We start from the raw sequence: 17,051 nt of genomic DNA, 5'->3' as shown, positions 1-17,051 counted from the left end.
CTCTTTGCGTTGATGCGTCGAATGCTTCGTTGATGCGTCGGAATGGTGTAGCTTCGACGCAGCAGCCTCCTTGCTTTTTGGGCCTGGAAATGATCTTACTGAGGCCTCCGAAGGGGCATAAGAGCCCGAAGCTCTAGATTGAAGTTCCTGTAGCTTGGCAGCCCGCTGGCGCTGGGCTCGCGGGAACATCCGTCCGCAGTCCACACAGTTTGCTTGGTCATGGGAAGGTCCCAGACACAAGTAACATAAAATGTGGCCATCAGTGGCCGACATAATTTTGCCACAGGAACAAAATTTAAACACCAGGACGTGGCATGTCTCTGGCTGTCTGATAAAATCAAGCCAATTTGTTCTGGTTTTCTCTCTTTTTTTTTTTTTTTTACAGAGACTTTCCAGTCTCTCAGGAGAGCAGAGCTCCGCGTGCTAACTGCTGTGCGGAAAAAAACCGACTGAGGAGCCTGAGGTAAATCAGAGATGATATAAGAGGGAGCACCTAGCTGAAAGACTTGACTGAGCTCTCTAAGTCTAGTAATCTAGTGGCACAGAAGACGTACCCAAACAGCATGGCTAATTCAGCTGCTTATCTACGTGAAAAAATATGATACTCAGCCACTCTCAGTTTTGTGATGCTCCAAAACGTTTCACATATGACAGTATAACTATTCCAATTTCAAACAATACCCGCAATCTTAGCATCATATTGGACCCAAATTTAGACATGCAATCTCACATTAAGACTGTTATAAAATCCTCATTCTACAAATTACAATTACTAAAACACATTAAACTGTTATTAGATCCATCTGATTTTCGTACCATACTTCAATCTCTAATATTAACAAACATTGATTATTGTAACTCTCTCTATGAAGGACTACCATTAACCACAATACGACCTTTACAATTAATACAGATCGCTGCAGCAAGGTTATTGTCAAACACAAAAGAAATGAGCATATCACCCCAACATTATTCAATCTACACTGGCTCCAAATAAAATGGTGGGTAAGATACAAAATCTTAACTATTGTACATAACATTATCCACAACAACAATGATGACTGGCTATCAGCCAGCCTGCATATGTACACACCAGCAAGAAATTAAAGATCCAAAAATCAATTATTATTAAACACTCCGTCACGAATCTACCAGATTAGTCATGACAAGAGAAAGGGCTTTTTCTATCTCTGGATCATCCACTCTATGGCAGATGCTAAAGAGTTCAAAAAGGCATTGAAAAGTTACTTATTTAAACAAGCTTTTCCAGATTTATGCAACAATGCATAACACTACCACATCTTGGATTGGATTATTTATTTTGCATATTAATGTCCACATTTTGATTTATTTTACTTTTAGTGCGATTGTATTTTAATTCTAATTTATTTATTTTAGGTGATTTATTGTTCTTTTATTATGTATGTTTTGTTGTTACCCGCCTCGAACCTTTTAAGGGGGCGGGATATAAAAGTTAGTGCTCCTGAGCCTTGGACGAGACATCTGCCGACCAATTTCGTAACCACAGCAGTCTCCTTGCTGAGACCACCAACATCATTTATTTATTTAAATTTATTTATTTACTTAAATATTTTTCTATACCGTTGTTACGATAGGTACTGTCACAACGGTTTACAATAATGCACATAATATTAATGATGCTAAACTCTGTCAGATTACACAGGTGCCATAAGGTTCGGTAACAAAGTTTGTTATCAATATTAATATTAATAGCCCTAGAAGATGTCCTGATGAGGTCATACAGTGCATCCATGCCACAGGCTACCACAGCTTCCAGCTGCTCAGTCTGCTTTGCCTCCTGAGAGGAGATGGACCTGTTGGACCTAATGCAGCGCTGCTTGAAGAATGAAACTGTTGCAAACTGTAGCCTGAATGCAGAGGGCTGACACCTCAAAGATTTTCTTCAGATGGACCTCAAGCTTCCTGTCCTGCAAGTCCTTCAAAGTCACCGCCCAAGCTACTGGAACCATTGTCTTCTTAGCTACAGCTGAAACAGAGGCATCTACCTTCGGGACCCTTAAGAGCTCCAAAGAATCCTCAGGCAAAGGATACAACTTGCTTATTGCAGTGGTTAATACCCCTAACTAATTAAGCTATTTCACTTAGATGCAGTTCCAACACTGCTCTCTACATTAATGGCGGGGGTGGAAGGGAAATAGAATAAAAAAGGTTACTAAGAGCCAAGAGTAACAGATACGTATAAGAGAAAAAAAAAAAAGTGCGAAAGCTTGCTGGGCAGACTGGATGGGCCGTTTGGTGTTCTTCTGCTGTCATTTCTATGTTTAGGCCGGTCTCCGGAGTGTCACACTCCTGGACCATCAACTGCTAACCAACTTATGAAAAGAAAAAGCCTTCACTGGGCCCTGTAAGCCAGCCATAACCGGGTCCATATCCTCCTGATCGGACTCCTCCGGAAGTTTGATCCCCAATTCCTACGGAAGAGTTGTACCACCTTCGAATCATCACAATCTACAGGCGGACCATCCTCCTTGTCCTCTCCGGAATCCTGCCTCTCCCCAGGGAAGGATCCAGCTGAGGAGTTCCTGAACCAACCGGGATGCCATCATCAGAATTCCCTGAAAACTCATCCCACACAGTACGTGGCTCAGACTCCCCGAGCCCTGGTAGTCCCCAGTCTTCCTGCGGTTATGGATATCTTCTTAAGCCAAGGCCCAGCAGAAAACTCACGCCTGGCCCCACGGATTTCCAGGCCCTAAAAGCCTTGTGCATTAAAAGCACAAAATCTGACGAAAAAGATGCAGAACTATCTGATTCCTCCCCCAGGAGGTCATCTACCGCTTCTGCCTGAGTCCCCTGAGCCCTCCGGGCCTGTACGGGACTTCCATCAGCCAGGGGATAATGAGGGAGGGAAATCCCCCTCCCCCACTGTAGCTTCAGTGCGATTGGCAAAAGTGGCCAAGATGGCCGCCGTTCCCATGCTGACGGGAAATGGATGCGGGTCCTCCCGTGCCTCGTGAACAAGCACCACCAACTCTCGCTGCTGGTCAGTCCCCCCCGCTGACATGCCAGAACTGCTTGCTCCCTCCAGGAGGCAGCAGAGCAACAGCCGCTGTGAATGATTCACCACAGCCGACACACTTCGTGCCAATTGGCATGGTCTTAAATGGTCACTCACAGGAAAAGAATACGCCGGAGAGGAGCACGAGGCAGAGCCTTAGAGCGACGAGCTGCGGTTCATGTAAATCGCCCACACCAGACAGAAGACAGAGCTTTTCCCCGGCAAGCCCTTAGAACTCTGCCTCCTCCTTTTGCCATTTTTTTTTTTTTTTTACTTTAAGAATAGAGTCCAAGCAAAGAAAAGAACACAAGAGGCACTTTCCTATTTTGGAAATGGGCAGGATGCTCTTTCAATCCTCTTTGGGCAGAGGGAGTTGGATCCACTGGCTTTCTGCTCCTGGCTACCTAGGACTGAACAAGTAAGGGTCCCCAACCCCCTGCTCGTCCACCTCAAGAACAGAAAGCCCCACCAGGGCCTGCCAACCTCCTAGAAGGAATCAGCAAACTTTTTTTTTTTTTTTTAAATTTAGACGAGACTGCAGGTAGGCACATCTACTATCTGCTGGAGACAGAGAAATACTGAGGGACTGCAGGGAGCACACTAGGTTATATGGCAGGGTCAGTAACACTTTCTCTGTCTCCATCTGCTGGAAGGAAGGTATAAACCCAGGAGTCTGGACTGATCTGGGTACGTGCAAGGCATTATTTTGTTGGTACCTTATTCTTAAACATATTAGCAAAATGTTTCCCACCACAAGTGTGGTCTGCTGGTGTCAGTGTGGGAAGAATGGACCTATGGCAGTGGCAGATGGCAGATGGCAGTGCTCCCCGGTTCAGCGCTTCTGGGATCATATTGTTCGTTGTTGTATTATGAATGTTTTGTTGTAAACCGCTTAGACGGTCAGACTAATGTCCTATTTTGCGGTATATAAAAACCTTCAAATAAATAAATATCCAGAGATTCATTAAGGATATAAAGCAAGTTGACAACCCAAAGGATCCTGTTTGGTTTATTTTTATTGCAGATGAAGGCCACAGATTTTGCGCAGATGGCGCAGGTTTTGGCAGATGGCAGTGCTCCCTGGTTCAGCACTTCTGGGATCATATTGTTCGTTGTATTATGAATGTTTTGTTGTAAACCGCTTAGATGGGCAGACTACTGTCCTATTTTGCGGTATATAAAAACCGTAAATAAATAAATAAATAAATCTATCTATCTATCTATCTATCTCCAGAGATTAATTAAGGATATAAAGCAAGTTGACAACCCAAAGGATCCTGTTTGGTTTTTTTTTATTGCGTATTCCATTCCCAGTGATTTCTAAGCCACTACCACATTTAATTTTACATATTATTGCTGCCAGATGTTAGTAGTGGGTTCGAAAAAACTACTACTTTTTCTTTGTCTCCAATGTGTCAATGACTTGAGACTGTTAACTACTTAGGGAAGTTGACTGTGATTAAACATGATAGTCTTTCAAAGTTTATGACATTTGGATTCCCTACCAGTTAAAGTTGGAAAAGCATAAGGTCTGATGTGGGATATTCAATTGCAAGATTTGTGCTTTGTATTTGCCACTTGTTCTTGTCTTCTTTTGTTTCACTAATGTTGTTTGAATGGGATGGGAAGGATGGGTAAGGAACTTTACTGTAACTGGGCATTGATTTGATGAGATCTTCTGTATTTTTCAGGTCTGTTTATTGCTGATGATCGCAATAAAATTTAAATTGAAATAAAGAAAGTGCGTGTGTGTTTATAAAGAGCTCTGAAGAAGAATATCTCTGTGTCCTGTAGTGGAATGGCCCAGTTGCCACTCCCCAGCATCTTATGAACAAAGGGTGCACATATGTGAGTTATTCTTTATAACCGTGCTGCACTGTGTTAAACCTTACCAACAGTGCCTCCCTCCTTCTTCAGTTTCTCTCCAAGCCTCTGGTTGTGAAGATGCAGATCTGCTAACTTCTCTCCCAACTGTGCAGAATGCCTGCAGCAAGGAAAGAAATGTATGTTTATACATCGTCACCCCACAATTCTGATGAATTGACCAATGTGACTAACAAAATAACATCCGGAATATTAACACGCACAATAAAAACACAGCATAAATTCATGAATAATACAGCACCAAAGTAAAACAATCATTTATATGCTTATTTACAAAGCAAAGCTTTTACTTTTATCTTAAAAACTAAAAGATGTGATTCTCTTCTAAATTTGTCAGAAATAAGCAGGTAACAAATAAAGTCTACGTAAAAATAGTAATAAGTACTTTTACAATTAAAAATAAAACCAGAGTCAACCTGATGGTAGTGCTGTGCATTATCATACAGGGAACCTGGCTTCCTTCCTGAGTCCGGTCTTCTATCCCTGGGTCAGCCATGGACAGGGCGGCTGCTGGCTTTGGGAAAGAATTTCAGCCCGATATTTAAAATCAATGCAAATTAAACTTAAAAATAACATACAAAATAAAAACAATTTAACAATATGGAAAAAAAAAAGTCTATGCTCTCCCTCAACACAGATTACTAGAAATAAACGAGAGAGAAGGAGATGATGGAACCTTTCGGTACCTGTTTAAGCTCCTCATTTCCAGATGCTCCATGACAAACGCTGAGCCACCCCCCGGCATGTCTATGACCTTAATGGGTTTTGGCACTGTCACGGTTTTCGTTTGCAGGATAGCTTCCAGGCTGGCCATTTCTCCCACAAACATCCTTCTGGCCTGTTAAAGAGCAGAGTGTCAAGGAACTTTACAGACTCCTCCTGCTCCAAACACAACTTTAGCCATCAGTAAATGGAATTCTTATGCCACAATTGTTTTTCAAAATTTAAGGTCTAAAGGTCATAGCAACATTGTAAATGATGGGAAATAAAGACTAAAATGGCCCATCCAGTGCGCCCAGATGCACTTTGGGTAGATAAGCATATAAATTCCCATATGAACCCTAACACTAATACTTTTTACCTCACCTCTAAACCCTTTCCTTACCACTACCCTCTGTATCTGTATCAAACATGCGCAAAATCTGTGGCCTTCACCACCTCTGCTAGTAGATCATTTCAGGTTTTGCCATCTTCAACTTTAATCAATACTTAACCAACAATGTATTACTATTACAAAGTTTCGTAATAACTTCCACAGCCACCACAGTTAGTGAAGCTGCTGTAAAAATATCCAGCCTCCCTAAGCTCACTGAAGTTTGGGTTTTAACTAACTATGGTTGCCATGTAGATCATCACAGCTTTCTTGGAAGACCGATGATGTTGTATCACTGCTGTTTAGAGCTGTAGCTGCCGTAACTCTAAACAGCAATGGTATGACTGCATCAGGCCTCCAAGAAACCACTGAGGTAATCTGCTCAGAACGGCAGTTACAACCCTAAATCGGAATGGAACAATTGCAACTGATGCTCTATGCAGGTTACCCTAGTGCTTACCCTAGTCGAGCTTCCAACGCCACTGGCTGGCTTTTGATCACTCCTTGGAGAGCGATGTAAGCCACTGTGGTCACGTTATCAGACAGCACCCTGACCGAGTTCCCCTGGAGGAGTGGACGGAAGGCTTGTAATGCTAACAGTACCACTCTGGTCTCCAGATGATTGAAAGACCAATCAGATTCCTCTCAGGACCATTGACCCTGCATGGACTTCCCCAGACAAACCGCTCCCCAACTGGAGAGGCTGGCATCCGTGGTAACCACTGTCCACTCGGGAACCACTAGGGGGACCCCGTGGCTCAAGTTGTCCGAGAGTAGCCACCAATCCAGACTGGACCGCGCTGAATCCGTCAGAGGCAGGGGTAGATGAAATTGTTCGGAGACTGGGTTCCACCGAGAAAGCAACGCTGACTGTAAAGGACACATATGAGCAAAGGCCCATGGAACCAATTCTAGAGTAGATGTCATGGAACCTAGGACCCGCAAATAATCCCAAACTCTCGGAGGATGTGTGGACAAGACATGAATTTGGCCTTGGAGCTTGACAATGCGTTCTGTAGTAAGGAACACTCTCCCCTGTTGCGTGTCGAACAGAGCCCCCAGGAACTCCAATGACTGTGAGGGGGTTAGACGACTCTTGGAAAGGTTGACAACCCACCCGAGCGCTTGCAATAGCTGAAGCACACAGTGGACAGCCAAATGGCAAAGTGACTCTGATTTCGCTCGAATCAGCCAGTCGTCCAGGTATGGATGTACCAATAATCCTTCCCTACACAGCTGCGCTGCCACCACCACTACTCCTGGGGGAATTCTGTGCAAAAAAAACTGAAAATTCTGCAAACTTTGTATTGGTCAAAATAACACAATTTACATGACAGTCTAATAGCTCAATACAGTAAAGTGCGGCCGCGGTTACCCTGCTCCTAACCGGCTTTCTACTCACTTTTCGGCCGCGTTAATCCAACCCGGGATACACTATCCCCTTTAACCTACTCCTACCGCGTCCTAAAATCCCCGGGCAACCCCTTCCGCACACGGCATGTATATTACATGTAAACGATCGAATTAGCTATTCCCTACCATCCAGTAACGCGCGCCCCGACTATCGCTATTTTACCCTGCCGTTTTGCCGCGCATTTAACCTGCTAACTTACCGCCTACCCTTACCCCTGCGTTAGAGGCAGGGGTAAGGGTAGGCAGCCCCTGCTCTCCTGCCCTGGCCGCGTCCATGGGTGCTGGTCTCCGGGGCAGCCCCAGTCCTCTCCCCTCCTCCCGAAGCAAAAAAAAAAAAAGCGAAAAAAAAGTTGCAAGAGAGCGAGGGGAGAGAGGACGGGCAATCCTACGCTCGGGATTGTCAGCCCTCTCCCCTCCTCCCAAAGCAAGAAACCAAAGCGGAAAAAACGAAAAAAAAAAAAAAAAAAAGTAGCAAGAGAGCGAGGGGAGCAGCAGCCCCCCTCCGGACATCGGAGAGGACGACCGCGGCTCCCCTCCCCTGCCTCCAGCTGTCTGCGATGATGGACGCCAAAAAGAAAGAGAGAGAGAGGGGAGAGGACGGGCAATCCTACGCTCGGGACTGCCAGTCCTCTCTCCCCTCCTCCCGAGGCAGGCGCGAAAAGCAGCCTTGCTCCGGGAGGAGGGGAGAGAGGACTGGCAGTGTAAAGCGACGAAGCGACTTAATTTTTTCAGCCCCCTCCGGACATCAGCGAGGACGACCCCCTCTCCTGCCTCCAGCTGCCCGCGAAGATAAGACGCCTGCACGGGCGAAAGCGTCCCCTGTTCGTGCAATTGGGCCGCTCAAGGCGTGACGTCACGACGTTTGGCATCACGGCATGTGACGTCACGTCTTGAGCGGCCCAATTGCACGAACAGGGGACGCTTTCGCCCGTGCAGGCGTCCATCTTCGCGGGCAGCTGGAGGCAAGAGAGGGGAGCCGCGGTCGTCCTCTCCGATGTCCGGAGGGGGCTGCAAAAAGTAAGTTGCTTCGTCACTTTACACTGCCAGTCCCCCCTCCCCTCCTCCCGGAGCAAGGCTGCTTTTCGCGCCCTGCTTCGGGAGGAGGGGAGGGGGGACTGGCAATCCCGAGTGTAGGATTGCCCGTCCTCTCTCTTGCTACTTTTTTTTTCGCTTTACACTGCCAGTCCTGTCTCCCCTCCTCCCAGAGCAAGGCTGCTTTTCGCGCCTTGCTTCGGGAGGAGGGGAGAGGGCTGACAATCCCGAGCGTCGGAGAACTGGCCACTTCCTGGTACCTGTCATTTCAAATGACATTTGAAATGACAGATACCAGCGTGTCCGTGAAGCGTTAGGCCCGCGCACCCAGGTTACTGTATAGGCGCTCTATACAGTAAAATGGGTTGCGCGGGCCTAACGCTTCTTAGACGCAGCTTGCATTTGCAAGCTATTTACATACAGGAGCGAGTGGTAGGTGAGCTGCACTGTGCGTGCGGCAACCACGGGTGCGCCGGGCACTAACGCAGCTCTTCCTACTGCTCGGTACTGGATTGACCTGTTAGTAATTACATTTTAAATTATTACAGAAAAAAAGTTATTACTTAAAGTTACAGAATTGTAAATATTTTGAGAAGAATTTCCCTAGAAATTCACTGTAAGAGTGTCCCTTCCACATATACACACCCTCATACAGGCTTCCTCACTCTCTCGCACACACACATCCCCTAATACAGGGCCCTCTCTCTTGCATACCCACCCACACAAGCTCCCTTTCTCTTTCACACATACATCCTCACACAGGCTACCTGTGTCTCTCTCTCACGCAGCCCTTCACACAGGCTTTGTCTCACACAAACACAATGCCTTCACACAGGCTAGCACTCTCACATACATACAATACCTTTTTCATACACACGAGCTCCCAATCTCTCACACACATACACACTCCTTCATAATCTCCTCATATAGGCTCCCTCTCTCTGAAACCCACACTCAAGCATCCCCCCACTCCCACTCTTACCAACCAAGCTGTCTCTCACCCTCCCCCACACCCCATCTCTCTCACACATTCTCCCCCCCACACATTCTCCCCCACCGGCATCCCCCTCCCCTCATATAGGCTCCCCCCTCTATGATACCCGCACTCAAGCATCCCCCAACCCACCCTCTCTTACCTCCCATGCTCTCTCTCACCCTCCCCTCCCCAACACACATTCTCTATCACCGGCATACCGCGGGACGTGCTCCGTTCGCTGTGAAGATAAAGGCCTGGCGCGCCGTTCGTGGCGAAAATGGAATGCCCCCGTGTGCCGCACTACATTCGCAGCGAAGATGAAGGCCTGGTGCGCCATTCGCAGCGAAAAGGGAAGGCGCCCAGGTGCCGCGAACGGCGCGCCAAGCCTTCATCTTCACCGCAAACAGAGTGCGGCACACGGGGGCCTTCCCTTTTCGCTGCGAACAGGGCGCCTTGCCTTCATCTTCGCCGTGAACAGAGTATGTGCCGCGGGACGCGCTCCGTTCGCAGCATGCCGGGGTCTTTTCTGTTATTTTCTGTGCAGAATTTGGCAATTCTGCGCAGGGGGGAATTCTGCGTTCCGCAGTAGCACAGAATTTCCCCAGGAGTACACCACCGTTATCTTGGTGAATGTCCTGGATGCAGTAGCAAGGCCGAAAGGCAGAGCTCAAAACTGATAATGATGTCCTAGGATGGAAAACTTCAGGAACTTCTGGTGGGCAGCCCGGACTCAGATGTGTAAATACGCCTCCGTCATATCTAGGGATGCTAGAAACTCCCCCTTTCGAACTGAAACAATGACGGACCGCAAAGTCTCCATGCGGAAGCAGGGGATCTGAAGACATCTGTTGACCCGCTTTAAATCGTGTATGGGCCGGAAGGTTCCCTCTTTTTTGGTATCACAAAGTAAATGGAGTAGCGGCCCCTTCGTTGCTCCGCAGGAGGAACAGGCATAATTGCACAGAGCTTGAGAATGCGCTGCAACGTCTCCTCTACCGCCCAACGCTTTTCTGCATAAGCACATGGGAAGACCAGGAACCGGTGCCAAAGGCGACGTGCAAAATCTAAAGCAAAGCCATGTCTTATCACAAAGAGGACCCACTGGTCCGATGTAACTTTGGTCCATTCCTCATAAAATAGAGACAGTCTGCCCCCCTAAGACCGGAACCAAGGAATGGACAGGCCAGACATCATTGCGGAGGCTTACCTCCCTGCGCAGCTGGGGGTTACCAGGCCTGCTAAAGCGCCGCCCACAAAAGGACTGAGGCCATGACTGCTGTCTGTTAGAATTTTATCTAAAAGAGGAAGTGGAAGACCAGGGCGCTCGAGACCTCCGACTCCCACGGTAGTGAGATGTAGAAGAAAAAGAACCCCTGGGCTTGGGCCTATCTTCCGGCAGCCAGTGAACCTTATTTTCTCCCAGGGGCTGAATCATGTCCTCCATGTCCTTTCCAAAAAGTAATTTGCCTTTAAACGGCAGAGAACCTAGCTGGGCTTTGGAAGAACCATCAGCAGACCAGTTTCTTAACCACAGGAACCGACGCGCAGAGACACATCGCTGCTCGGACTCCAAATGCTGAGACCTCAAAGATTTTTTTAAGCTGAAGCTCCAGCTTTCGACCCTGTAAATTTCTGAGGGCCGTTGACCCAGTGACTGGGATAGTGGTCTCTTTTGTAAATGCTGACACCGCGGCATCCACCTTGGGAACTCGAAGAAGATCCAAAGCATCCTCTGGCAGAGGATAGAGCTTGTCCATCGCCTTAGCGACTTTCAACCCTAAATCAGGGGTGTCCCATTCCCTGAACAGCAGGTCAGTAACCGAGAAATGGAATGGGAAAGAAGTAGGAGGACCCCCTCAGGCCCAACAACACCGGATCTATAGATCCCAACCGGGATTCTTCCTGTGCAGCCTCGATGCCCAATTCCCCTAAAACAGCAGGAATAAGAGGCCCGAGCTCCTCCTTCCAAAACAGGCGGACCAACTTCGGGTCGTCTCCCTCCATGACATGGGACTCGCGAACAGCACCCTGTGCTGGTCCCATCCCCTTCAACCCCCCGCGGGGGCTGGAATGGCAGGTTCTGATCATCCGGGTCAGAAGTGTCCGAAGACGTATCCAAGTCGTCCTGGGGTGCCACTGACCTTAAGGGGCACTCTGACTTAGAGGACCCAGCGCTCTCCTCAGGCTTGGACCACTTTCTGGACTTAGAAAGTGGCACCGATAAAGCATATTTGCTAGCAGAATGCTTTTTGCTTGATTTCCTGGCCTAAAAGGCCTTGTGTAATAATAAAATAAAATCTGAGGAGAAGGAGGATGAGGAAGAGGAGTCCGAATCCCCCTCAGGGTTATCCTCCGGTGCATTTGAGTCATTAAGCACATCCTCCGGTGCATTTCAATCATTAAACACTGATTTTCTCCCAACAGGAGCCAGCTGTTGAGACTACGAGGGCGGGAGAATCCCTTACCACGTTGCGGCTTGCGCCGCCGAGCTAATGGGACCCAAAATAGTGCCCGTTCCGCACTCAGCGGGAATGGAGCAGGGGAAGGAAGCTGCAGTTCTCCAAACGCATGGGAGATCGAGCGGATGCGAACCACGACCCCCCCACCCCCACGGCGGCCATGGAGGTTCCCTCCCCCAGGGGAGACAGACCGAATATAGGCCGTCCCTTGAGAGTTGCGCGCGTGCCACACACACGACACGACGACCTTCACGGCATGACTGAGAAAGAAAAAAAGAGAATTTCCTTTTTTTAAGTCTGGTGAAATAAAAAACGGTGGCACAAGAGTAGACGCGGCAGCGAAGGAAGGGAGAGCCCAAAGAAAGAACACAAATCATTCCAATAAAGTTTCTTTTTTTTTTTTTAAACTTGTCCAGTAGCCTATGGGTTCTGGTCCTGCTGGGATGAGTGAGCTGGGTTCCCCAGTATCACCCCCAGCGCTGCTGTATGGTGGCAATAGGGCCCTCGACCCCTAGCCGCAGCTGCCTCAAGCACCAGGGGGGTTGGTCCCCTCAGGACCTAGCAACCCCCTGGGAGGCTGAAGAATGTTCTCTTCTGCTAAATATTATTTTATTTATTTTTAAAATTGATTCCTATGTCCTATCTGTCTAAGATGTCTCTACTAAGTAATCAGTACAGACTGTAGGTTTTGCACCTCCACCAATTGCTGGAGACAGAGAAATACTGACAGAATGTGGGTGGCACCTTAGAACAGTGGTTCTCAACCTTTTTTCCTCCATGACACACCTGATAGATGATGCTCACGTGCGTGACACACTGCACATTAAATTCTGCATTTTTTTTGTTAAAAAGTAAATAATCTTTAATTTCAATAACTGTTTGTAAAAAATGTTATTAAAATGTAAGAGAAATAAGAAAATAAAATATTAAAATAAGGCTTGCTATATTGCGTCAGACCAAGGGTCCATCAAGCCCAGGATCCTGCAGGATCCCAAGGGGTAGACAGATTCCAAGCTGCTTATCCCAAGAATAAGCAGTGGATTTCTGCAACTCTCCCTTACTAATTGTTAATGGACTTAAGAACATAAGAACAACATTTGATTACTTTCACAAAAGTTTGAATCTTCACTTTATTAGTGAGAAATCTGGGAGTGATGTTTTGATTCAGGGTGGGACAGTAAACAAATTCTTGTGCATCTCACTGTCAACCTCAAGAAGTTCTGAACTCTTCTGGAGTTTAAATACTTACAAGCAAAACCAAGCAACAGACAAACCCATAACAAAATTACTGCAACATTTTTACATGGTGATCAGCCTTCCTGATAATTCAGACAATGCTGCTTGTACTTTCTTTGCTTTTGGACTTGGCCATAGAAGCTTTATTACCAACGTCAGTGTATCAGTATCTCAGACCGTAAAATGTTTCCCTTTTCAATGGTATCCCCTCATTAACAGCACTTCAAAATCCCTCCCCTGCCAGAATCTTTGTGAAATAACATGAAAACCTACAAACAAAAAAAAAGACATTTAGAATCTACATAGAAATCAGTCATAGCACTAACGTCCAGGTCTCAAACAGCAACAACTTGGAGAAGAGACGACTGAGGGGGGATATGATAGAGGTGTTTAAAATCATGAGAGGTCTAGAATGGGTAGATGTGAATCGGTTATTTACTCTTTCGGATAGTAGAAAGACTAGGGGGCACTCCATGAAGTTAGCATCGGAGAAAGTTCTTTTTTACTCAACGCACAATTAAACTCTGGAATTTGTTGCCAGAGGCTGTGCTTAGTGCAGTTAGTATAGCTGTGTTTAAAAAAGGATTGGATAAGTTCTTGGAGGAGAAGTCCATTACCTGCTATTAAGTTCACTTAGAGAATAGCCACTACCATTAGCAATGGTAACATGGAATAGACTTAGTTTTTGGGTACTTGCCAGGTTCTTATGGCCTGGATTGGCCACTGTTGGAAACAGGATGCTGGGCTTGATGGTCCCTTGGTCTGACCCAGTATAAAAAAAAAAAAAAAAGATATAGGGCAGAGTCTGTCAAAACGTCTGTCTCCATCTGCTGGAGGGGAGGCAAAACCCAGGAGTCTGGACTGATCCGGGTACATACAGGGAAAACATTTTTAAAATTGATTCCCATAATATGCAATATTGTTACTAAGGCCAGCAAAATAAGCAATACTGTTAATGCAGCACCAGAAATACAGAATGTAGTACCATATAAAATGTATAAACAAATAAAATTAATACTTAGGTGGTGAATGATTTGGATTTAATTACTTCTATTTCCAAATCTGAGCTCAAGAAGTTACAAATTAAGATACAGTTTGTAGATTCCTGCCCCAGGGCTTACAATCTAGGGGCAAATTTACAACTTTTTTTTTTCCTATATAGACACAGAATGGGAAAAATGCCTTAGTTAAATCAGACCTTAGGTTTCTATCTGAGACGATGAAGGATGAAGTGACTTACTCAAAAAAATCACAGGTGAATTACGGGAGAAGCAGAACTAAGACCATGGCTTCCCTGATTCGCAGCCCACAGCTCTAAACACTAGGCTACTCTACCGTAGGCAACTATATGATATATAACATTGAGGCTCTAGAGGTGCAGCATACTGGTTAACAAGACGTTACAGGTGCAGAATATAGTGTGCACTATTGTTACCGAGATACCACACAATATAAAGAAGTACTATTAATGAGGCACCACCGGCGAGTGTGTACTAATGCTGTTACGGAGGCAGCGCAGGTGCAGTATACATGCAGTACTGTTACCTTCCCCACAATATAAAGAGTACACTACTTTTAACGAGGCGCTACACTATATATAGTACGCGGTACTATTAGTGTGTCAGTGCACAGCGTATAATATTAAGGCTATAGTCTGGCAGTCCCAGTATAGTAATGATATTGAACAACCGCAGTTACAGTAGAAGATCTAAACTATCACTAAGACGCTGCAAGTGCAGTATTGAGCATTCAGTACTGTTACTGATCTTCCGTACAATAATAAGCAAGCAGGATTGTTCTGAGGCGCTGCAGAATGAAGTGTATGTATGTTGCTATTACTGCAGCACTGCAAGCGTAGCAGAGAGTGTGCAATACAATCCCTGAGGTGCGCGAGTTAGTGACATCCAAGTGTATTTTCCTGCAGATGCCGTGCACGGTCCTCGAGACCAGAAGCACACACCTCGGGTTTGTGATTGATCTTCACGAAGACGCTGCCCTTGTCTGTGCGGTAGCTCTGCCCCTGACTGATGCAGCCACCCCCCGAGTGCCCCGTGGGCGCCAGTACCGACGTGCCCAAAGCCTCCCGCAACAGCGCCTCCATGCCGGAATCGAGGCGCTATGCGACAGTCAACGTAAAGACCATACACCGCCTCTACAACCCGGAAACAGAAAGAAAAGGAAGAGGAGGAGCCCAAGTGCGGAATCAGAGCTTGGAGGGGGAATTATACCGGGTGGGAGGTTCCGGGGCGGGGTTGAAAGGAGAGGGGAGCTGCCGGAATGGAGGAGGAGCCGGAGGCTGCGGAGGTGGGGTTACGCTCCGCAGTGCGTGAAATGGCGCGAGCTGCGTACATTTTCCGCTATTGCTTCAGCAGCATTTCACTGTTTTGTTTTGTTTTTTTTTTTATCTCTCACATAGGGCTCAGGATTAATGGGCAAATGCTTTCAAATATTTTTAGGGATCCCTTTCAGTATAACTACAGGGTGGTGGCCTAAGCAGAGGTAGCTTTAATTCAGATGAAATGGCTCAGAAGGATTTAACACCGCAACAATATATAGGCGCCACCGGCTCTCGAGGCAATCCTTAATGCAGTGAGGGCGGAGCTAAGCCTGCGCTCATAGGTCGCCCCCCCCCCCCTCCCCCTCTCCCACTTCAGAGACAGAGCCCTGGATCCAGGGGCAGCTCACGGCAGTTTGCTGATAGAGGCGAGATTGGTCCTTCCCTTTCCCCTCTTAAGGCACAGTAAAGGTCAAATCATAAAGAGGGGCAAGGGGTGTCTCTTTGTAGTCTGGCGTTTTCAGTGATTTCAAATGCTGCAGAAGGGGGAAAGCAGGGATCAGAGTTCCCAGAGGACTGGGAGATCAGTGATAATATTTCTAAGAAGCTAGAAACCCTGCCACATTCAGAAACCCTAAGACCTGCCTCCCACCTTTTCCCCAGCATTTCCCCCTGCAGAAGTAGGAGGGGAGTGAAGGGTGGGGGTCTTTGTGTGGCACACCGTCTCCAGGTTGGTGCAAGAGCATTATACAGGTGAACTTAACAGGCTTGTGCCCATGCCCCCATTACATATATTTAAAAATCCTGCATTTATTATAAACAATTTTACATGAAAAAGGACACAGAGTATATTCTGAGGTAAAAATATCACAACCCTGGTATTAGGTCTAGAGTAATGCATGCTGGGTGTGGGCTCAGCCCTCAGAAAGCTCAGAATAAACAATTACAATTACAATATTTGTAAACCTCCCATACTAAAAGAACACTAACTGCCAGCCTTCAAATAGTAAAAATCCTAACTATGAAAAGGCAATACTGCAAAAATTACACCAGGCACTAAACACCAATACACCTCCAATTAGGAAAACAGAACAAGCCAGCCTGCTAGAGATCCCTACACAGAAATCACACACCAGCAGAATTCCTCACCTCAGTCACACATGCAGAACAGAGACAGACCCTTACCAAATACAGAATAAAGAGTCCATAAAATATAATAGAAATGGACTGGAAAACTCAACAAACCAGAATGTATGCAGAGCAACAGTGGAAAAATAGAAATATCATTCCTCAAAACAATAAAATCAAAGAATACAAAATATCAATCATAATAGTAAAAACATACTAATAAAAATAATATTGCAAAACAGTAGATGAATAGAATAACAGCCAATAAATACAAACTCATAACAAAATTTCCCAAACATATTTCAAAATATTTAATTAAAATCATCCATTGTACCTGAAGACTGGAGGGTGGCCAATGTAACCCCAATATTTAAAAAGGACTCCAGGAGTAATCTGGGAAACTATAGACTGGTGAGCCTAACTTCAGTGCCGGAAAAATAGTGGAAACTATTCTAAAAATCAAAATCACAGAGCATATAGAAAGACATCATTTAATGGAACACAGCATGGATTTA

General features: G+C 46.2%; 1 protein-coding gene across 3 annotated transcripts in view; it reads right to left on the bottom strand.

The window, feature by feature from the left end:
- The window catches only part of LOC115090774 (ketosamine-3-kinase-like), a 54,202-nt gene extending 38,888 nt beyond the window's left edge, over positions 1 to 15,314 (bottom strand). For 2 of the 3 annotated variants that reach the window (XM_029600271.1, XM_029600272.1), the window contains exons 1-3: positions 15,094 to 15,314; positions 5,611 to 5,762; positions 4,933 to 5,024 (exon numbers count right to left, since the gene is read on the bottom strand). In XM_029600271.1, coding sequence (XP_029456131.1) covers positions 4,933 to 5,024; positions 5,611 to 5,762; positions 15,094 to 15,234 — 385 coding nt within the window. In that variant the 5' untranslated portion in view covers positions 15,235 to 15,314. Of the gene's footprint in view, positions 1 to 4,932; positions 5,025 to 5,610; positions 5,763 to 14,373; positions 15,068 to 15,093 lie in introns of those variants that run through there. The other variant, XM_029600273.1, reaches the window with a different exon arrangement.
- Between the last annotated feature and the right edge of the window lie 1,737 nt (positions 15,315 to 17,051).

The sequence above is a fragment of the Rhinatrema bivittatum genome, chromosome 4 (genome assembly GCF_901001135.1).
Source record: "Rhinatrema bivittatum chromosome 4, aRhiBiv1.1, whole genome shotgun sequence".
NCBI classification, from domain to species: Eukaryota; Metazoa; Chordata; class Amphibia; order Gymnophiona; family Rhinatrematidae; genus Rhinatrema; species Rhinatrema bivittatum.
Note: the sequence above shows the minus strand (reverse complement) of the source record. Positions and strands in the feature narration are given on the sequence as shown.